At 39.2% G+C, this 24,288-nt stretch overlaps 1 protein-coding gene across 1 annotated transcript in view; it reads left to right on the top strand.

Annotated features, from left to right (window-relative positions):
• FGGY (FGGY carbohydrate kinase domain containing) overlaps positions 1-24,288 on the top strand; it is a 518,439-nt gene that overhangs the window by 280,876 nt on the left and 213,275 nt on the right. Inside the window, 2 exon segments of the mRNA XM_051999569.1 lie at positions 12,066-12,098; positions 12,101-12,193. Of these exon segments, the coding sequence (XP_051855529.1) occupies positions 12,066-12,098; positions 12,101-12,193 (126 nt within the window).

Genomic DNA, 24,288 nt, shown 5'->3' with positions numbered 1-24,288 from the left:
ATAATCACTTTCTGAATATCATCCAATCTTAGATTTAAAGCAAGAAGAGACCTTAAAGACCATCTGGTTCATTTTTAAAGAAAATTCATTTTAATTGATACTTTTTTTCTTACCTTTATTCATAAATATATCCCAGTCAATTCTTTTATTCCTTGAACTGTTTTTTTTTTTAAAGAATAAAGAATAAAGAGAAAAAAAAAAGATTTGTTCAGCATAAAGTAGATAGTACATATTTATTTTCCTATTCATATTCACAGATAAAGACAAAGAGAGAGACAGAGAGTTAGTTCTGTGAAGAAATATGGAAAGGACTGGATTTTCTCATCTCTTTTCTGGGATGTTTCACCCTCGTTTTAATGAAGTGAACAGTATGCCATTTAGCTTCCATAGAGCATCAGTATCTTATTATATTCTAGGTAAAACTAAGGAAAACTCTCCAGGAGTATTCCTGTTTTCAGCTTGTTTCCATGGGCAAGTGAAAAATTGATTTCTCTATATATGACGCCATAACATCTGGATGAAAATGGAAAAATCCGGGCAGTCATCCGGAACATATGTTTTGTCTACATGGCACGGAATGCCCAGATGTTTCTAAATGTCCAGATGTTTGGCATCAAGTAGGTGAAGTTGTGGGATGACTGAGGAAATTGTTCACTTCGGAGCCTTGGACTTCTCAGCCACCTTGAAACACTGAACGTTATCAGAAGAAAAAAAAATTCCATAACACTATCTTACCTATAAAAATGTATGCATTTTTGACTGGCCAAACCAATTTTTGATATTCCTGGCACCTTGTGTGCTGTCTTCTGAGAGCAGTGGGAGGAACCATATACTAAGCATCTTGAAAATATTGACCATCTTAACAGCCAAGAGGTTTTCTGATAAAATAAACATTTTTATTTGGAAGCAAACACTTTGGCCTTAAAATAACATGGAGGAAAATATCTCTGCACATTTCAGATGTGTGACTTGGAAAAGGAACTAGAGAGATGGGGACAAATAGAAGTATGCAACGTTAGAAAGCTTGTATCATGAATACTTTATCATCCTTCCCAGTGACTGACGTTCTTTTCGTAGAATGGACTGAATCTGGTTAGAACGTTCCTCTTATTTACCCAGATATAACAATTGTAACTATCAGATTGTTCTTCTCCTAAGGACATCAATTCTGATCTAAGTCAAGGAAAAAAAAAAAAGGATCGTGAGAAATGATCCAGAGAATAAAGGCAGTGTGGTATAGGAGGAAAAGGGAAATGGCAGTTGGAATCTCAGCCCCTAGGCTTCCTCTCTATGGAACAATGCAGTGGAATGAACACTGGCTCTAAATTAGAAATCTGGGTCCAAATCCTATTTCTCCCCATCCCTCCCTTCTCATCCCCTCCCCTCTCCTTTTTTCCACCTCTTTTCCCTCCTCCCTCCCCTCCCCTCTGTTTCTTTCCCTCCTCTTCCCTTCTCTCATATGTGTATTTGCTAATCTGAGTGAATATGTTTCCACATGTAACTGTGTACATACATGTTTGTTATGGGCCAAATCTCTGAACTTGAAACAAAGGATTCTTACAAGGAGCTAAGTCAGTGGAATTGATAGAAACCGTAGTTATCTAATTTTGCATGGTTTAGTATGAGTGATTTAACCCTACAAGGAGATGTTATGGGCCAGAACTTGAAACAAGTTACTATGTTTGTTGAGGAAACAATGGTTAAATCGAGTTTAGCATTGATTTAATCCTACCACAAATAATGGTTTCCTAGTGATAGGATGATTGGTTTGTACTCAGTGTGGGGCATATAAGGGAGAAGCTTTCAGGGCCAGAAGGGACAAGAGCACTAGAAATTCCGGGAGGCTGAGACAGATTCATTCCATCTTCCACCTTTGATGTGGCTGGAGGCCGAAGCACAAACCCTTGGGAGTCAGGGAGATTTAGAAGCCAGAGAAGGCAGGAGGGAGCTCAAGCTCTTGGAATCAAGGAGAGAGATAGGCCTCCAGAAAAAAAAAAAAAAAAAAAAAAAAAAAAACTAGCCAAGCCCCAAGTGAAGAAGACAAGACTTTGAAGGAGACAGTAAAGGATTTGGACTTTAACCCCTGGCTACTAGTGTGGTGATTATTGAACTGAAACAAAGGCTGCCTCCAGAGACCCCAAGAAAACCTCAACAGAGAACATTACATTTTAGAGAGAACATTACACGTGTTTATTTTTCATTCTCTAAAGCACCATGACATCAGGAACGTGATTCTATAACTGGCAAGTGAATTGGATTTAAGTGAGGGAGGGCTGTGCAAGGTCACCTGCCTCACTTTCCCCTCCAGAGCCATCTAGGTCCAGTGGCAAGATATAGATCAGGATGACTGGAAATGGCCCCAGAAGTGGAAAGAAACCTTAGTGTTTTTTAGCTAAGATCTTTCATTGGTACATACATATGTACCTATCTGTATACATACATTTTGTTTCTACACAAATTATATCCTTCAAGAAAATGCAAGGCACCTGAGGGCAGGAACTGTTTTTTTTTTTGTTTGTTTGTTTTGTTTTGTTTTGTTTTGTTTTGTTTTGTTTTTGTTTTTGTTTTTGTTTTTGTTTTTGTTTTTGTTGTTGTTGTTGTTGTTGTTGTTTGTTTGTTTTTTTATCCTCAGTGTCTAGTAATGCTTTACACAATGTTGGGTCTTTTTTTTTTTTTTTTTACTTTTTCATATTCACATTTTATTATATGACCTTATTTCAATGTTTCTTTATTATTTTTAAAGTCTGAATTCATCAGCTTCCCATATAATCATACCAATGAATGAAACCTTTTTTTTTTTTTCCTTTCTCATCAGGACAATTTAAAAATTGCTTTGCCAGAACTTCATTTCTTAGAGCATCCCTTCTTTTTCATATCTTACATTTAGATCATCTTTGACATCTAAATTAGTGGTAGTCATAGAATCAAACGGAGATCATTGAGACTGTCTTGATTATTTCACAGGTGACAAAAAAAAAAAATGAGCTTTATCCAAAGTCAGTACATAAACCCATTCCTCCTGATTCTTACTTGTTATTGTTCAGTTACAATGTTGGATCTTAATAAATGATTTTTACCTATTGAGTTACATTATATCTGTATCAAGATTCTGGAGTGATTCTTTCAATCCCTTATACACCCTACACACACACACACACACACACACACACACACACACACACACACACTACCAGGTTAGACTCTTACAATTGGCCATATCTCACCCAATTTAAGGATACCCTTAGTGATTAGGGGTTTCGGGGTCCAACCTATGATTTCCCCAGTGGGAAAATTACCTCTAAATATGTAGATAGACACCACTTCTGTGGCAAAATAGGCTTCGAATTGCCTAGATTGTATTCTTGAACTCAATTCTAATTCTCAGGTCCATATATTATAAGTCACGTCAATCTCACATAACCTCTCACATTTTATTTATATAAATCTATTGTTTTCTTGATGTATATTATAGAATAATCATAACAGTATGTAGTGATAACGACATTGCTACTAATAAAGGCAAAAATGATATAATATTTGTGGCTACAGATTGAGAAAGACCCAGGACTGCACAACCAGTTTTCCCTTTCCTTTGTCCCATCTAAGTGTCAGTTAGCACAGCCCAATCTTTCCCACAATGCCTCTGTGGTAAGAAGCACCTTCTTGCAGAGTCAGAGGTACAGATTACCGAGCACAAGGGATCCAGTTTCTAGCCTGCCCACATCTAATGTCTAAGCCTTTTTTCTGATCTCTCTGGGAGCTCTGCTTTCCTTCTCCACTCTGGCAAATACTGGCCTGGAATTAAGGAAGGTTTATTTAGCTGTTTTCCCAAAAACAAAGGAAGCCTGTGATACCTTAGGGGTATGTAAACCGCACCCTACCTTCTGCCTCCTGAGGAGAAACACTGTTCTGTTGACCATCATAATATATCTCTGTCTCCCAGCAATCCATACAGTCATTAATTTTTGCTGTTGACATCAGGAAAGAGTGTATGTGTGTGTGTGTGTGTGTGTGTGTGTGAGAGAGAGAGAGAGAGAGAGAGAGAGAGAGAGAGAGAGAGAGAGAGAGAAAGAGAGAGAGAGAGAAACCATCCCTAAGTTCTCATTAGACGTAAATAATTGAAAAACTGTTAGGGAAGGATTTTGTGTAATAGTAACCCCAATCTGGCGGTTGGTTGGGTAGTTGAAGACCAAACCATCCAATAATTGTGCACCGTAGCTTTTGATTGGTTTCAATTCTAACAATGATGTGCAAAGGGTTTCGGTTTAGAAGGACCTGGGGGAATTCATGAGCCACCTGCACAATTGTGCTGTCAACCCCTGAAGGGATTAGGAGACATGTTTTAGGAAAATGGTGGCAGATGTGTCAGCTTGGAGTCCCCTGGGCTCCTTTACCTGCTTTACTATTGAGGAGCAAGGCTGTGGTGATACCTGCATAGAAACATAGCTAACATTTCCTCCCCTGGTGCAAGTATAGGTGGTAGCCTCCAGTGGGTCAAGGGTCAACTCATCTAGATTGAGATCATTAATAGAAGAAACAAGATTCTCAAGGCTACATCAGGACAAAAAAGTAGGGCATGAAGTACTCTATGCTCACTCTCTAGATCTTCTGCTATGGAACACAGCACATCGGCCCTTCCCTGATTATGCCTTTCCACATACATCCCCAAAGTTTTATTTTAAGTTATGTATGTATCAGGGCATCGAGGTGGTGCAGTGGATAGAGCACCAGCCCTGAAGTCAGGAGGACCTGAGTTCCAATCTGGTCTCAGACACTTAACACTTCCTGGCTGTGTGACCTAATTGCTGCAGAAAAATAAATAAATTATATATGTATCACTATTTAAGACAGAAAATGCTAAAATATTATTAGCCAGAATGTTTTGGGAAAGGAATACAGTGATGAATTTAGTATTATGCTATAATTAATATTCAACTGGAATGAAATAAGGATAATAATAAGAAGAAGAAGGAAGAGGTGAACTTAAGGGTCAAAGAATGAAAAGTTAGTTATTCAATTCTTACTCTAAATTGGGCACTATGCAACCCTCTGAGACAACAAACACAAAAATAACATAGTCCTGCCTTCAAGAAGCTCATTTTCTAACTCCAAGCCCTTGGCCTAAATTGCCTTGCATATATTCTTTGATTGAACTTAATCCCTTTCAGGTAGAGACTGTTTCATTTCAGTTTTACATCACCTGAAGTGGTCAGGGAAGAGGAGAAGAATTTATTAATTAAGTATTAATTAAATTAATTTAATTTAAATTTATTAGCCAGAGATCAGAGCTCAAAACAAAAAAAAAATAGTTTGAGATTAAATTTAATTAAATAAGTATTATTCTTACTATGTGTTGATCATTGTGCTAAGTGCTTCCCAAATCTCATTTAACAACCCTGTGTTGTGGATCATATTATTAATTCTATTTTACAGATGAGGAAACTGAGGCAGATAGAAGTTAAGGAACCTGCTTAGGATAGCACAGTTTCCTAAGTATCTGAAGTTAGATTTAAACTTAGGTTTTCCTGATTTCTCTACTGCATCATCTAGCTGATTAGTTGAAAAGGAGAGGATGTCCATTCTAGTATCAGCCTTTTTCCTTAGCCCAACGTAGATCTCAAGACACTGAGCTATTGCAAAGAAAACAAAGATAGGACTTTGTGACTGTTTGGGCATGAAAGAAAAAAAAAAATAAAGTCAATGGTGACTTGAACATGGATGCTAAACCATAACCGGAAGTAGCTTTGCTTTTTAAATTAAATTTCTCATAGCTTATTTCCATTAGACTTATAAATATTTTGAGGGAAGAAATTGGTTTTGCTTTTTGCATTTCTATTTTAGATCCTTCTGCATTGTACTTGGCACCTGGTCAGCCATAATAGAACCCTGTATTTAGTTGTGCCTTCAGTTCTTTTGTGTTGTTTTTTTTTCAGTAAAAACTGTAAACTCTGTGAGAATGTGGTCATTTTCATTCTTATCTTTATCTCCAATGCCCATCACCATGAGTGCTTAAAAAACATGTACTGCTTGATTGGATGATTCTAAAAGTTGATCTGAGAGCACCAGAAAATCCTGATTATTTGAATTTCTTTGGGAATTTATCATTTTTTAAAAAAATAATAACAACCTCTTGTTGTGATTAAAATGGAACACAATCAGATATACTGAGGGAAAAAAAGGATTGGATGTTCCAAGGATGTACCTGCTAATCATCCCAACTGAACCATTAATGAGTGATAGTACAGATATTTCTTTCACACTGACAAGTCAACAAAAATCAGCAATAGCCAGCAATCTTTTTCTTCAATGGCAGTGCATTGACACACCAATGCCAGGTTAATCTGCCCTAGAAACTGATGGGATCATGTCATTCCAGTGCCCAGTGATTTCCCATTGCCACTTCTATAGAGTCTAACTCTAGCTTGAAATTCAGAGTCTTCTGATCTGTCAGGTGTTACAGGAGATAAAATATTGGGCCTGAAGTCAGAAAGATTCAAATACAAATCCGGCCTCAGATGCTTCCTATTTGGGAGAATCTAATTAAATTGTTTAATTCTTATTTGCCTCAGTTTCCTCAACTCTGAAAATGGCAATCTTAATAGGGCTTACCTCTCGCAAAACACGAATGCTAGCTAATTATCTTCAGTTTAGCAGTCTAACCTGATCTCAAACTGTTATTTGTTTTTAGCTCTGAGCTCTAACTAAACTTTACTGCTCCCTGTCCATTAATCATATCAAGGTGAAACCCCATTGCTTGTTCCACAGCAAATACAATGTAATTGCCTAATGGGAGGCTCTAACATCATTGAAGGAATCAGGAACGGTTTCACATAGAAGGTGACAATTGGGTTAAGCTTTTATGGGAGCCAGGGATTCCTACAGATGAAAGTAAGGAGGGAGAACATTGCATATATGGTATACAGCTGAGCAATGACATCAAAATGGTAGATGGATACCTAGGTGGTATAATGGATAGAGTGTCAGCAAACCCTGAGTTCAAATCTCAGGTACTTACAGTTGTATGATTTTTGGGTAAGTCATTACTTTCTGCCTCAGGTTTTCATCTGTAAAATGAGCTGGAGAAGGAAACAGCAAACTATTTCAGTATCTCTGCTAAGAAAATCTCAAATGGGGTAGGAGAGTGGACATGACTGAAAAATGACTAAACAAAATTAAGTATAGGAAACAGAATGTAGTCCAGTATATAAAAGGAGAGGTAACATGAAATAAACCTGAAAAGAGTCACCCTGAAAGACTTCAAATCTAGCTTCTTCCTGAAAGACCTTAGGCAAATTGCTTCTCTCTGGGCCTCCATTTCCTCATCTGTAATATGGGCAGGTTCTACTGGTTCACCTTTGACCCCAAATGTAACAAGTCAAAGTTCTGGTCCCCTGACTTTTGATTCAGCATTCACCTAAGTAAGCCATGATGATTTGTTCTCATATATATGATGATTTTTGATCATTTATGTGGTACATCCTTGTAGCTTGTGAGACATTTCTCATCTTCTCCTGTTGATTGCCTGGGGTTGTCATCCATTTGATGTGATGGAACCTTGGCCTTTGGCCCTCAGGCTTTCTCTTCTTTTTTTATTTCCAAGCCTCCCTGTTGGCCACCTATTATCCAAAGGACTAGAATCTCTTATGCTGTCTTGGTCCCCGAGCCTTCCCGTGTTGATCAACCATTCCCTATTTGTGTTCTTGCTTCCAGGATTCTAATATGTGTTCTCTGTTCCCATTCTACCTTCCACCATTACACACTCTAGACCACAGGTACATATCTGGAATTTCCTTTGGATGTAGAAGAAAATATGGCATCTCAGAAATGGTAACAGCCACCCACAAGGCAATCAAAAGTATAAATACTATTCTTTGTTCCAGGAGATGGCTTTCTAGGTAGGACAGCATGGAGAAAAACATTTCAAAGTGATGTCAAGGAGATGTTAATAAGAACTGAGATAAATGGAGTATGAGCACAAAAGAGCAATCCAATGCAATCTGGCCAACTGGTCTTGCTCCTCCCACGTTGCCGAGCTTTTGTCTAGAATGCACTCCTTTGATTCCACATCAGATTCTATCACTTTCTTAAAGAGCTCAAACCTACCCTTCTATAAGAATCATTTCCTAGTCCTCCTTACTGCTAATGCCCTCCCAAACTAACTTTTACTTAACTACTATTTATTTATTTATATTTATTCAGTTGACATTGCACATTGGGAATAAACCCACTGAAAATAAAATTGCTTCATTATCTTTACTTTTTATTCCCAGTAGCAGGAATAATACCTAGCACATAGTAGGAGCTTAATTTTTTCTTGTTGATTGATTAAATATTATAACAATCCTCAGCTCTTTGATGGGCTACAATTCCCTGGGCTCCACTTGATCAGAGTCACTGTAGCCTAGAATGCCTGGCTCTATAATAACCCAAACAGAAATAACTGGGTCTCCCAGTCAAGCGGACAAGCATTTGTTAAATATTGACTACGTGGGAAGTTCTGTGCTAAGTGCAGCGAATTCTAAGGCAAAGACAATTCTTGCTTTCAAGGAGCTAAAAATCTATTAGGTGAGACAACATGCGAACAAATGTGTGTACAAGAGAGATCTGAACATGGCCTGGTCCCAGAGGGAAAGTGCTAACAGGAAGGGGGATTGGAAAAGGCTTCTTGAAGGGGTTTTTAGCTGGGCTATGAATAAAGCTGGAAAAATCAGATGTGTTGTTCATCAACTTAATTTTGAGACTTGCCCCATGGAACAAATCCAGGAGAATCTAAGCTTGTGGAGGACAAGGATAGAGAACTATTTCCAGTGCCTTCATGGATGTTTCTTAGGAAGATCAGAGAGGCAGTTTGGATTTATATTGGATTTATATGGCAAGAATAAGAGAAAACAAGTGAATGGGTTAAGTTCCCATTTGTATTCTTGGGACATCAGGTGAATGATGTTGGATGTTTTTTTCCTGGAGTGAACTTGTGGACAACAAAACACAAGATGGAGAAGCATGGCTGGACTGGGATCTATAGCATCAACGTGAACTTCCAGACAGATGATCTCAGCTTAGCTAAGTTCCAAGAGTCAAGATCCTGGCACACAAGCAGAGAGAACTGCCCAATCTTCAAGATCCCACGGCTCAGTTCCTGGCAGGTCCAAGCCAGGGAGCCTTTCTCCAGCCTACCAGCCGAAGGAGCTGTGACCTCATCAGCGCACCAGACAGAACCATCCATCAACTTCACCCAACTTTGGCTGAGGGTCTCGTTGCCTCGGCCTGGAGGGGACAGAGGATATCTTTGGCTGATGGAGAACTTCAGGTCACTGAAGCAAACCACGCCTTCGGAACCCTGCTTCTCATCTTCATTCCACTCTGCTCCTGCCATCCTGGGCTCTGATACATGAGCTTTTCTACCTTATCTCAACTGACCCGAGGCCACTAGCCATCTCCCAGACACTTCCAAGTCAGGCAGTCTCCATTCTGATCATCATCCTCTGCCTCCCTTGGCTGTTGTTGAGTTCCATTTATGTGATGCTTACGCCCACAAAAACTACCTTGTTTTTTGTTTTTTGTTTTTTGCATCCTTGTTGAATGGCATAGTGCCCGATGCATAGGAAATGCTTAATAAATGTTTCTCCCTCCTCTTCCCTCCTCTTCCCTTTCCTTCCCTTCCCTTCCCTTCCATATCACAGCTAGAAGGAATCTGCAAATGGTCCCTTTCTCACTTCTTAGAAATCCTGGCAAGATGCTTGATTGATTCACCACAGAACAACACTACAAACCCAAGTCCTCTTACTGTAACTGTACTAGTAGCTATCATCTACCCTATCTTTGTGCCTTTTACCATGCTGCTGACTCTTCCAGTCACCAGACCTCCAGAGTTTATTCCTGAGAGAAACTAAGCACTTAAAATGACATTCCTTCAGAATCTGCATTTCTTGTCCTATTGATCCTGTCCCCAACTCCATCTTTCCATCTCTTTACCTCAGAACTTCTTTCTCTTTATCTGTGAACTCCCATCTCTTTACTGAGAACTTTCATCTTTTTATCTGAGAATGTCCATCTCTTTATCTGAGAACTTCTATCTCTTTGTCTGAGAATTGTAATCAAATAACCACCACTTTTTGGGAATGGATTGTTTTCTCATTTTCTCACCATCTAGTGACTTTCTAAGTCATAACTCCCTTTCCTGATTACTACTGTTTATGTATATTTTCTTGTGCCACTGGGGGGAAAAAAAAAAAAACTGGTAAGGGCAGGGCCTGTTGATGCTTTTATATTTTCACATTTGTATCTGTGCTCGGCACAGATTTATTCATTTCTTTTGATACTTAGCCTGTGATGGGGTGGGGGTGGGTGGGAAAGCATTTAAACTTTTTGATTCTCAGTTTCCTAGTCTGTAAAAATGGAGATAATAGTACCTGTAAGTAGACCCTACCTCACCAAATTTTCATGAGACTTACATGAGATAATAATTTATTCTTATCATTGCAGTTTACAAACTATATGAGCTTGACGAGGGATGGGCAAATAGGAAAGGAACAAACATATATTAAAGTGCCTACTTTTTGCCAAAAAGCTTTTAAAAATATAATCACATTTCATCACCACAGCACATCTGGGAGAGAGGTACTATTATGATCCCCCATTTTATTATTAAGGAAACAAAGGCAGATAGAGGTTAAGTGGTTTGTCTAGGATCACATAGCTAGTGAGCATTTGAAAATAGGTTTGAACTCAGTTCTTGACTTCAGGTCCCACACTCTAACCACTGTTCTCTTTGCTTACTCTAGGCAACTTCTCTGTACAAAATTCCTCTTATTTATAAAAATAAAAGATTAAAATAGAAAACCTTTGAAAGATCTTTCAGTTCAAAAAGATGATTCTATTATTCACAGATATCAAAGCTCCATATTGCCTATTAATTATCTGATGTTTCATCAATAGACATTGGTATAAAACGTACTCATTTCAGGGGAGAGAGGTACAAAATAAATAGTCTTTACTTAGAACTTCTCATATAGGGGAAAATGTTGATTGATGAGTTCTAACCTGTATCATATTATTTCACGTGTATAACCTTTTCCTCCCCTGTAAGGTTGTACCACCAACCAAGATCAAGGGTAGAGCCTTCAAACTGAACAGTTGTTAACATAGTCCAGACTCCATAGGAAAGCATTCAGTATGGTAACTCCTGACTCATCGGAGCGTTCTGATGACTTGGTTATTAGCCCACAGATTTAAGAGAGCTTTTCTTTTCATTCTGAGAAAGCCCCTTTTTGTAATTGTGTTATGGGGGAACAACTAGACCCTTTTTCCTTTGGCAGGAAGTGATTCCCAAAGTGGACTTCCTCCAGTTCCCTATCACTACAAATATATTCCCCTCAGGAAGAGTATTGTTTGTGTGGATGTGTGAGTTTAAAGGAATATTTATTTAACATCAGTCTCAGAAATGTTTTATTTTATTTTTTTTTTTTTACAACTGGATGAGTTGCATTAAGCATATTATGGGTTTCCTCTGAATGGAATTTTCCATATGTTTGAGCTGCCCTTTGGGCCTGTAGAAGTATTCTGAAGATTGATATTCAAATAGGGAGGCCCTCACACCTAAGTCTTTAATAAAAGCAACTAGACTTCACTGATCTGCTGAGAGGAATCACGGTCCAATGGGAAGAGCTAGAATCTGGTGACTAAGGAGCTCTCACTCTTCCTTGGTGGCTTACTATCTGTGAGAATTTGATCGAGTCGTTTTCCAGGTGTAGGATTCTTGTTTCTCAAGGAGGAAGGCTGGATTACCTTCTAAGGTTTCTTTTTACCCTCAATCCAGAACTGATGCATATATTAAAGCGTCTACTCCTTGATCCCATTTAATCTTCACAACAAATCTGGGTGGGAGATACCATTATAATTCCCATTTTACAATTAAGGAAACCGAGGCAGAGAATTCTGTATTTAACATAAATTTGGAGGAGGGAAATACTGTTGTGGGGGGAAAAAAATCTTGACAACTCATATCTGTTTTTTGTTCTTCTGTTTGGTTTGGATTTTCTTGTCTGTCTGTCTGTCTGTCTGTCCAGGAACCCAAGTGCTGTCTCCCGGAGATTCTCTTGGCAAGGTCTCACCCCAGAGGCTGCGAAGGAACTGGGCCTCCCTACAGGGATTGCTGTGGCTGCATCACTTATTGACGCTCATGCTGGAGGATTAGGTATTTCTTTTTTACATGTCTCGTGTGTTCAAAAACAAGCAATCAGTTTAATCGTGGTATTTGGATTGATCGGACTCTATGTTTCTGTAGCAAACTTGAGAACTTGGTCATCGGAATCAAGAGCCTTCTGGCTGTAAGGTTTTGAAGAAGTAAATGGTCATTAGACTTGTGTACAATTAAAAAGTGATTTTAATTCTGTTTTGTTCAGACTTTATCAGGCTGTATTTAATATTCCCTGTTTTTATAAATTTCATCTACCATCCATATTCCAGAAAAATTTGCCTAAAGTTCATTTTTTTTTGTCTTGTAATTATCTTGACCTTTATAACCCTAGGGGCAGCTGGGTGGTACAGTGGATCAATCACCTTGAAATAAGAAAGATTCAAGAGTTCAAATATGGCCTCAGGCACTTCATAACCATGTGACCTGGGCAAGTCACTTAAACCTGTTTGCCTCAATTTCTTTATCTCTCAAATGGGCTGGAGAATGAAATGGCAAACATCACCAGAGTATCTTTACCAAGAAAACCTGTTGCCAAGAAAAATGGGGTCAAGGAAGAGATGCACAGGACTGAAACGTGCCAAAATAAAACAACATTGTAACCCCAGCCAGCATCCACTTTCTTGAGAAACTTGATAAACCTGAAAGGTCAAATCTCATCAATTTAAATTATTGTAGAAACTCCCATTGGTTAAAGATTAGATGTACATATCTCCATATACATACAACCTATATTTATACATATATTAAATATAAAGATATGCTTATACATGTACCTTCATGTGTTTATATATGAACACGCACAATATAAGTATGAATGTGTATGAATCCAAGGTAACTGGGGGAAACACAAGACATTGGGGTTATAGGGAAAGATGGCTAAAGAACTGACTTTGGAAGGAAGTCAGGGATTTTAAGAACAGAGTGGAGGAGACTGAGCAGAGCGGCATTGGGAATTCTCTCGCCATGGCTCAGACACCACAGGGGGAGCACTGCGTGTGAAGGCCAGGTACTCAGCACTCTTTTTCTGTCTGGAGCACTTTGGGAAGGGTTCTGCTTAAAGACAGGGGCCCAAGCTAGGCTGTCCTCCTAACCTTAGGGCATGGTATCATGGCGTGACTTTGAGGGGTTAAATAGATGCTCAGAGAGGCCTTAAAGTCTCCACAAGAGTGTTCCTGAGTGCTGGCCATGCTGATGGCTGTGGGCGTATGAGGACGCAGGAAGAATCTCAGTCCAGCTTCCTCAGTCCCATCTCAGGATCATTCAGGAGGTTCAGACCCTCAGTTGGGCCTTCCTTGTTTCCTTGCTCTCTGCTCACCTTCCTTGTTTGGTTTAATCAAAAAAAATGGCTTCATGTAATCAGTGAAACCCTCAGCCAAAGGGCAGGTTGCAGCCAAGTTTGGGACCAAAACATGATCCAGGAGAACAAGTTGGAAAAGGGCAGATGGACCCCTCTCCGTGCTCTCATCCTTGACCTAAGACCAGTCACTCAACAAGCTTTAGTGATGGCTTCCTCCTATGCAAAATGAAGGAGCAGGACCAGAGGATCACACACAGGTCTGACACTGCCATTTCCTCAGCTTCCTTCCAGCTGTCGGCCTCACATCCTTCCCTTTGGAGCCCTCCCATATCAGCTGTGTAGACTCCCTGTCCTGGTGAACTTGAGCCACTCATTGACCATGAGCCCTGAGGTACCAGTCAGTGGTTGGTTAACTCTACTTGACATTTGTCCCCAACCATCTTCTATCATCCCCCTCACTCCTGAAGGTAGACTTCTCATGCCTCCCCACCCCTTTCCATTCCTGGATGCATATTCAAATCAGCTCTTTATGGAACCCTTTGTTTCCACTTACCATCCATGTAACTTTCTAAACCAACACAACACCAACTCCCTTCCTCTCTCCCTTCCTTCCTTCTTTCCTTCTTTCCTTCTTTCTTTCCTTCCTTCCTTCTTTCCTTCTCTTCTAGTTTCAAGTCCACAAGTCTATCTAAATTTTATATATATATGTATATATACATATATATATATATAATCTCATGCTACTGTCACACTGGTTACTATTTACCTGCACAGTCACTGTCCTCAGTCTCATTTCCTTCTAACACATGCTCCACACAGCTGCAAAACCATTATTACTAGAGCATGGATGGCTCTGTACCATGCTTCAGCACCAAGAACAGAGCCTACTGTCATTCACTACTTATTCTCATGGCTCCCTCTTGCCTCTGGGGTATATTAATCAATAAATCAACAAGTATTTATTCAGCATCTACTAGATGCCAGTCACTGTACTTGATGCGGCAATACAAGCATAAATAAAATGACCTGGATAGCTAAAAGACACATTGTATATCATGCTGGGCCGGAAAGGATGATCTGAGTTCAAATTTCATCTCAGAGATTCACTAGCTGTAAGTTCCTAAAAAAAATAATTTAACCTTAATTTGCCTCAGTTTCCTAAATTATAAAAAGGAGGATACTATATCAAAGGGTTGTTGTCAGGTTCAAGTGAAATAATATTTGTTTTTATGTTTGGATCATATGGGCACAGTTTAGCTTTAACTGAACTCAAAACCAAGCTTTCTACAGGTTCACTTTCTCAACTACTGTGTACTGTTCAGTAAGATAATATTGTTTATAGCTTCAGTCTTTCTTTTCATAATGTTTTGCAAATGAGACTGCATTCTAAACTAGAGTCTCCCTTGGCTATCGTGTTTCTCTGCTAACTAAAATTTAATGTTTTCTAATTAAATAATTTTCTTATTAAGAGGCATTTTTCATCTCTTCATTGGAGTGATTGTTTTTTATATTAGTTAATTTTGTCCAAGGAAATAAGTAGAATGTTTTTACTTTGATTAATTTTCTTTATTTCATAATCAAGTTTTATTTTTATTGTTGCGGATTTGGAAATGATATAATTAATTGTAAATAATTTCTCCTTTTCAAGATGTACTTAGTGTGGTGTGAAAACAGAGATGCAAAATATATTTAAACTGGTTCTTAGAAATTATAAACTTAAAAGTTTTCAAACCTCCGACCATAAATTATTTGAGCTGGTATTGCCCCTAGAACATAGAATGTCAAAGCTCTGAGACACTTCAGAACACAGACTGTCTGAGCTAGAAGAAATCTTTAGTCACGGGATGGAAGAGACCCTAGAATGCAGAACATGAATACTAGAAGGGACATTAGAATGTTGAATGTTAGTACTAGAGGAAACCTTACAAGATCATTAGGTCTAACCCTCTAATTTCACAGAAGAGTAAATTGATATCCAGAGGAATCTATTTAAGCATAGACAGATAGTTGGAGTTAGAACTGGAATCAGAATAATTTCCTGATTGTAAATTATAATCTAGAATAATAATCTGGTATTTTCCCCACTACAAAATTAAAAATGTGAATCTGATTCCCTTATAAGTAGTTGAATTTGTTGCAGAACTGAGTTTAACTTCATAACAGATAGCTGTGAAGAACGAGTTAGCACCCTGGATACCTTGGAATCAGCCAGAGTCAGGATAAGCAAAAGTCCTTGGTCTTTATTCTTGGTCTTTAGGGATAGAAGTGAAAGGGATGGATACAGGATCTCCACCGCCTCTCTTCTCCTTGACTACCACCAAGTGAGTCTGGCTTGTCTTACTCCACCCCCTAATCATTCCCACAATTCTCTGTCTACACCAAAAGATCAAGCCAGCACAGAAGAGTGAGAAGAGCCAGTTTCCAAGCATATGCTAATAGAATACTATCCAATCGGTAATTAGCCTTAAGTGCTCGGTTGTCTGATTCCAGTGCATCAACTCAGAGTTTAAGCCCTTTACAGACAGCCATGTCAAAAGCAGGCCTTTGGCATCATAGTCTTAGAGATGTACTTTGCACGGTTATAGTGGCAGATACGGCTCAACCATCCCATTCCCAGATTCCTCAAAATACCTTAAAATGATATATAATGTCATATAATCTTGACATTTATAATCTGTGTCCCTATGGATCATGGATTCCAATTTCAAAGAAATCAGCTCTTTCACTTTACAGAAGAAAAAGCCTGAAGCCCAGAGAGATGAAGTGACTTCCCAAGTTTGTTTGCAAATGGCAGCTCTGACAGTTAAACCTAGGCTGACTGACCCCCAGTCCCATATTATTTCTATTATAGTATTACTGTCTAACACTCCCCAACCCTTCCTACACAAACCCACCTCCTCTTTCACATAATATCTTCCCTAAAAAGTCCTTTTCCAAGCAGTTAATATATTTTGTCCAGCCATGTTTTGCTACTGCATTAAATGATTATTACTCTTTAATAATGTCCATGTGGAAAAGATTACAACCCAGTCCACCAATCTATTAAAAACATTTATTAAATACATACGATTTTCGAAGCACCATGCTAGGTCTTTTTGAGGATATGAAAAGCAAAAGGGAATATTTTCTGTGCTCAAGAAGTTTATATATTATTAATAAAGACAATATGTGCATATAACTTATAATAGGTGTATTATGTGTGTATGTACACAAGCTACTATTATATTTATGCTATAATGCTATTATATGTGTGTGTATATACACATATGCCTGTATATGTGTGTATAATGTATCTTATATGCATGCTAGTATATTTACATATAAATCACATTTTATAAATAATAATATATACATATACAATTATACATATATATTTTATATATTAGAGGAGGCACAGCACATCCATAGCATCATGATGGTCTGTCATGTTCCACAAAGGAGGAAGAAGACTTATTTAGTGATCAAACAACCAGAAGGAAAACCACCTTTATTCTTTTGCTGCTGGTTAGTTATTTAGTCTGGCCACAGGTGGTTAGAAGATGGCCAGACTGATAGCAGGAGATCTGTCTGGACTCTGGGCACTTCTGATCCCCTCTCTTGCTCCTGTCAATTTCCAGAGCTTATGAAATCAATCTGAATCTGATTCCATGTTGGTTCTTGCTTCTTGGTACCCAGATGTCTGGAAAGATAGTAACAGAGGTCTATACTCACCCGGTACCTTTCCCAAGGGAACCATGGCAACATCTGCTTGAGAAGCGAAGGCAGTGAGGGCTTCTTCAGTGAATGCTTGCTGAGTGAGTGAGTGACTACTAAGAAAGAGACCCCGCCACTCCATGCTCTCCACCCTCCACAGAGAAACCTGGATGAAGCAGGAAAATAGCGGTATTTTTCATTGAGTCATGTCTGGATCTGAAACGGGTCTACCACAAAGACCCAAGGTCTGTATCCTCCCTGCTTCCTCTGCATGACAAGTTTTCAGCCAAGATTTAACCTCACACTGAGCTTCAGCATGTGCGTGCGTTTGATTCCAGATTTCTCCTTCTTTGCCAAAATGTGGAACTGGCTGCAATCATGATGCCGAGGCGGCTCTGTCTGCTCCTAGATCAGGATTGATTTTAGACAAGATTTTCTTTTTGGATGATGAAAGAACAGTCATAGCCAGCATGGCAAGGAACCAGGAGCCTGAATCCCCCCAGGCAAAGATGACTTTGTGCTAGTGAATGGTCAAGTACACCAACTTTCTCTGTTCACTCTTTTCAAAGAAACTGAGTTTTGAGAAGGAAATATATGATGTGTTTTGATAGAGAGAGGGAAAGAAAGGAGTGAGAGAATGAGACAGAGACAGAGATAGAAACAGACAGGAAAAGAAGGAGGGAGGGGGAGAAAAAAAAAGAAGAGAAAGGGAAGAAGAGAGAGAGAGTGAGGGAAGAGAAGGGGAAAAGGGGAGATAGAGACAAAATCAGAGACAGGCACAGAAAGATGAAAAGAGGGGAAGAGAGAGAGAGGCTTTTTTTTTTTTAAATTGTTAATACATTTGTGTCTGACTCTCTATGACATTATTTGTGGTTTTCTTCGCAAAGATACTGGACTGCTTTTCAACTGAAGCAAACAGGATTAAGTGAGCTGCCCATGGTCAGACAGATTTGAACTCAGGCCCTCCTGACTCCATGTCTGGCACTCTATCCCCTGAACCACATATATATGCATATGTGTCTGTATGTCTACATATAATATGTATATGTTGTTGATGTATGTGTATATATACATATATGTATACACAGTTGATTCAAGAAGAGATTAAGTAGGTATTCTTATATACTACTTTATGAAATACTATTATGTCATTTATCTGGTACGCCATGTTCTCAACTAACCAATGATAGAGTTGGGACAGTTATTCTCATTTTCCAGATCTAACCTCGAGGAGGCACTTGTGAGTGGGCTCTGGAGGCATCATTGGGCTGCTGTTAGAGTAACTTGGCCAATGGCACATGTGCAATTGAAGTCCTCAACTAGCCTAAAGACCCCTAGGTGAAAGCTTTGTTCCTTTCTTCCAGGAAGCTACCCTCAGTAGGGGGGGACAAGGTGCTCTAGTGTACAGCTTTTCTTAAGTAGTTTGTTGTTGTGTTTGTTTTATTTTGTTTTATTTTCTCTTAAAAAGAAAAAGTAAACATGAGTCTAGTGTCCATATATTTCATTATTTGGTCCTAAATATTTCTTTTTTCTCTCTTCTCCATCTCTTTATTTTCTTTCTTTCCCTCCTTCTCCTTTGTTTCCTCCCTTTTTCCTTCATTTTTTACTTTGTCCCTCCATTGCTTGCTTGCTTCCTTTCTTCCTTCCTTCTTTCTTTCCTTCCTTCTTCCCTTCCTCTCTCTCTCCCTCCCTCCCTCCCTTCCTTTGTTCTTCCTTCCTTTATTCCTTCCTTCAAAATAACATAAAAACACAAATCCTTCCCTTCCTTTCACCTCCCCCCCCAACTTAGCTTTCAATTCAGCACAGTTGAATAATGTATCTTCCATTTTCCAGAAGGAAAATTTCTATTTAGTCTTACATATATCTTAACAATTTAAATAAAACACATCAAACATCTTAGATTTTTATTAACCAATGAGTTTATCACATTTAAAAAAATTAGATATAGAGGTAAACATTTAAAAGAAAACAAACCTTCCCAGGTTCTGGAGATTTCTCACATCATAGCAAAAAAAAAAAAAATCAAAGTAAATATGGAAGCAGGCTGGGAGGTTGGATGGAGAAGAAAGACAGGTGAAAGTGAGTAGATAATGCCTTAGACAGTTGCTTCCCTCTTTAAAATGGAAAGGGGGAGAGGAAGGAGCTGTCGTTTTCTTTCCTCTTGGATCATACTTGATTAGCATGGAAGAATTTGCCTAGTCTGTGGTTTAACATTCAGATTTCCCATCTTCTCTGGCTCCCAGCCATCAGTCTGCTTGAGCAATGACAACACCCATTACCTCTACCAAGTTGAAAAGGGTCTAAATGTAGCTTAGACTTTTTCTAGTCATTCCACAATAGTGTCTCAGTGTCAATTTTCTTTAGCTTTTTTCTCCTTCCTAGAAGAGATTCTAATAATCAAAATCAGTGCAGACACTGGAACTCAGGAATCTATGTAGAATAGCCCAATAATGACCAGAAATGGACATGTTAGTCCAAAAAGTTATAGACATAGTGAATAAGGCCATGATGTGGTCCCATCCAGGAACAATGGCCAAAGTAGATTTGATTATGATCATCGTTCTAGAACTTGAGTAGGAAGAACAAGCAAAGAAGGAAAGAGCAAGAAAAGGATATGTGTGTTGGAGAAGATGCTGTGGGTGATGAGAAGCTTGGAAAGGAGCGATTGGTGTAAACATAGCTATTAGAGTTTTCCTGAAATATTTTTCTGAGTGAGACATAATTCTAGTCATGAACCTTTCCGCAATATTTTAATGAGGAATCATAGGATGACTTTATTATGGCAAATACTGTACATTTTCATATCTCTTTGTTTATCTGTGTTTTTAGTCTCATCCTTGCATAAAAAGGCAATGCAATATTGTGACTTCCTTTCAATAATCTAACCCATGGTGACATCTTACCCAGTGGTTTCCATCCTGGGATAGATCAACTAGACTTTTGGGGACCTGCTCTTTGGGCTCTTCAAGCCAAGTAAAACAAGTGTACAAAATGCAGTCTCTCTTATCAGTAATACTTCATTATGGACCCAACAAAAAGATCCAGAATAATAGGAGAGTGGGAATAGAGATAGAATATAAACTCCAAGAAAGCAGAGCTTGTTTCATTTTTTTTTAATCCCTAGTACCTGGCTCATAATCCATGATTAATAAAAATACTTATTGATGGATTATTGATGGAAGTGATACAGAGAGGGACTGTAGGGAGAAATGTTCACCCTGACTGCTTTCTAGAGTTTTATTTTTATGATTAAATGAGAAGTTATAATTATTTTTGTAGTGGAACATTGATTCTGTACGATTGCTGTAAGTGGCTCTCTATATATGTAGACCTTGTGGACTCCAGAAAAAATCAGAAAGCGCTCAGGTTGTGCTGGTGGCCCTGCATTATTTCCCAAATAGTTTTTTTTTTTTTTTTCCCAATCCCATGTTGCATTGACCTTCTTTAAAAAAAAAAAAAAAAAACTTCTTTTAAAAGTATTCATCTCCCCCAACTTGAATATTCCCAAAGTAAGAATTCATTTAGCTTAATGATTGTTCTTCTTCACACATCACCTTTTAGGCAAATTGGGGAAATTCTAATGCATTTGAACCTCCCAACAACTATATTAGTGCAAATTCTCTTATTTCTGACATTTTGGGGAGTCAGAGGACCTGTGTTCAAATCTAACTTATAATAGTTAACTCGATGCCAAAGAGAAACTGTGTGGAGAAACAGTAAATGTTAGGCCCAGACGCAAACCAAGGCTCTTGAGCTCATTCTTTCCAGGACGCCAGATTGTGATGGCCTTTGGCTGCCTGGGGTGGTAAATGCAGCAGTGTCCTTTGGCCGCCACCAGCCTGGAACATCATTGCTTGGTTTGGGAAATCCTTTCCAGCTCAAGGAGTACCTCTGAGCCAGACTGAGCATTAACCCCAGACCGTTCATCTGGGTATCAGAAGTCCAAGGAGACGAGGGAGGGGCAGTTCTTGAGAAAAGTTAAAAAAGGCCAGCGGACAGGAAAGGGAGGGCTGGCTGGAAGGAGCTGACCAAACCGGGCAGGGAGAACCAGGAAGGGATGGGGAGGGCGGAAGGTGGTGTCAGTGTCTGAGCAGATAAAACTAGGGCAGCTCCTGCAGGGCCTGGCTTGGGATCAGAAGCAAAGGAGGGAAGGAATCTGTTTATGTGCTTCACAGTTTATTGTTGTAAGTGGAGGTGGAGTCCCAGGAACCCACCGCGGCTTAGACAGTGGGCAGCTGCCGGCACAGCAGCACAGCGGATGCGGCATCCAGTAGATCTGAGGGAGCAGGACCCATCTGGCCTGCTTTTTCCCAGGACCCGAGCATCCCTTGGAAAGACTTGCTGTTTGCGCCGTTTCTCTGGGCCGTCAGGAGCTGGCCACAAGCCTTGGCTGGGGTGTTCGGCCTTTGCTGACTGGGCGGGCAGCCAGACTGAATCTGAAACCGTGGGGGCTGCCCTCTCCTCTGCCGGGGGAGCTGAGGAGCAGGAGCTGGGGGGCTCTGAGTGCTTCAGTGAAGGAAGCTTGTGCTTCCAGCTGTGGGAAAGCATGGAATGCCATTCGCTTCAACCTATAAACCAAACCCTTCCTTCCAGCACATCTGCTCTATTCCAGAGACTCTGCTGGCTACTGGGGGCAAAAAGCCCCTGCCCTCAAGATGCTTACATTCTATTGGGCAGGCAAAATAGAAGGATGCTCTGTGATAATAGGACCAAATTTGGGTTTGATTAAGAAATGGGCTAACATTTCTCCCTCCTGTCTTTGCAACTGGGGAGGGGGGTACTATAACATCTGCGAGACTCAGCTGAAGCATTGACCTAGCTGTCTCTTTCCTCATTATTTTTAATCTTTCTTACAAAGGAACATTGGCCGGGTATGAAATGGATTTGGGAGGTGGATATGTTGGAAAAGAAGATGAAGCAAAAATAGAAAATAGAAATATTTTTATAAGATAATTCTTATTTATAAAACAAAACAATATCAGGGAGAGCACAGACAAGTGAGGAAGTCAGGAAATAGACGTGAATCATAAAGAAAACTCTCATTCAGGAAGCATTTTAGGTTTCCTTTCTCACATGATGTCTTCAGAATGGGAAAATCAGGCCTTGGAAGGGTCTTAGAATAGGAGATGTCAGAGCAGGGAGGAGCCTTGAACGGGGAAGGTCAGAACTGGGAGGTTCTGAGAACAAGGGATGTCAGAGCTGGGAGGGGTCTTAGAATAGGGGATGTCAGGGCAATGAGGGGGCTTAGAACAGGGACTGTTTAAGCTTGAGGAGAACTTTGAATATAAGGAATATGTAATCCTAACCCATAATCCCATAATTTAAAAAGAGATTCCAACCTGCCTCAGGACTTCCACTTCCTTTATGTGGAAAGTCTCATGATTACTTACTAGTGTAAAATTCTTCCTGATGTCCTGGCTATACTTGCAATGACAAATCAAAGGTATTCCTGTTTCTTCACTGATATATTCTTTTCTTTTCATCCCAATAAGAAGTTACTTACGCTATAAAACTTGGCTGCAGAATCCCTGGACTGAACAATCCCCAGGGTGTCTTGAGCCCGCTCCTCCCTTGTAATTTTACCTTCCCCTTAAAGGATCAATTAAAAAACTGGGAAGTGATTACTATGGCCTGTAGTCCTATTTTTTTTTTTTTTTGGAGAGCCCAATGCATTTTCTTATCGGTGACTTCCTCTGTGCTATATTTTAAATATTAATAATCTATTATTAATAATCATATTTATATTATAACTCTCTATAGTTGCTAAGGACTTTCCTGACCAAAACTCTTTACAGAGGTTTTTTATTGTGAAATGAACAATAATATATAAACAATATATGAATAAACAATAGCAATATTTACCTTAAAGTTCAGATGGATGGAGTGACTTATCATACATCGTACAAAAGAAGTATGTAAGAAGCAGAGATGGCCTCAGTTCTGGTCTTTAGATGTCAGATCCAGTCCCTTCTCCATTCATCAACAGAACTGTTTGACAGTCAGACAGACAGACAGACAACAGAACTGTCAAAAAGACAATGTAGTCCAAAGGAGCTAGATTTGGAGACCTCTTAAAAACATGGCTTCAGATCCAAGCTTCATTTGGGCCTTCAGTTCTCTAGATTTCTCTTTCTTTGCTTCTGCAGTCACTCCCAGCTCTATGTCTGTCATCCCCGATCCTTGCACACATGAATGCTACTCTCTCTATTTCACCAAAGGAGAAACTGAGGCTCAAGGTGTTGCCAAATGAGGCATCACCTGGGACCAAGATGATTCCCAAGTTTAATGCACTGATCCCAAGACTTTGCCAGAGACTGGAGGCCTAGCTCTTTGTAGGCTACCTGCCGCGGCCTGTTGAGGGTCAGAACTGTTTAGCTTTTATCTGTGTAAATCCAGAATCAAGGCTCAATGAAGTTTGGATTTGAAGCCATATTCTTGGTCTCCAAATCTAGCTGCTTAAGACTACATTGTCTGTTTGACAGTGCTGTTGATGAGTGGGGAAGGGACTGGATCTGACATTTAAAGACCAAAATCTGAGACCATCTCTGTTTCTTATTCTGTGAATGGTGTGGGATGAATCACTTTATCCATCTGAACTTCAGATAAGGTAAGTATTGCTATCATTCATTCATATATTGTTCATATATTATCAGTCATTGCACAAAAAGAAGAAACCCCCATGTGAGTTTTTTATTTTTTATTATTATTATTATTATTATTTTTGGCTAGGAAAGTCCTTTGTAAACTATAGTGTTATATAAATATGGAGTATTATAGTGGAGTATCAATATTTGGAATATAGCACAAAGGAAGCTAACCAAGCTGTGTCAATCAACTGACACGTAGAAGCTACTTAATAAATGCTTATTAAATCCAGTCTCAGACGTGGTCGTTAGTATTCCCTGAATCATGCAGGCTGGGGCCCGAGATAAGTCAGAAAATTATGTAGAATCCCCTGTAAGTACATGAAGTAAATCCCTTCTTGTAGCATTTCGGACCTATTTCAAATGATTGTCTGTTCATCCCTAGGCAACTAGATCTTGTGTGTGTGTTTTTTTTTCCTTTTCCTTTTCCTTTCTTTTTTTTTTTTTTTTTTTTTTTT

This window comes from Antechinus flavipes, chromosome 4 (assembly GCF_016432865.1).
Source record: "Antechinus flavipes isolate AdamAnt ecotype Samford, QLD, Australia chromosome 4, AdamAnt_v2, whole genome shotgun sequence".
Classification (NCBI taxonomy): domain Eukaryota; kingdom Metazoa; phylum Chordata; class Mammalia; order Dasyuromorphia; family Dasyuridae; genus Antechinus; species Antechinus flavipes.
Note: the sequence above shows the minus strand (reverse complement) of the source record. Positions and strands in the feature narration are given on the sequence as shown.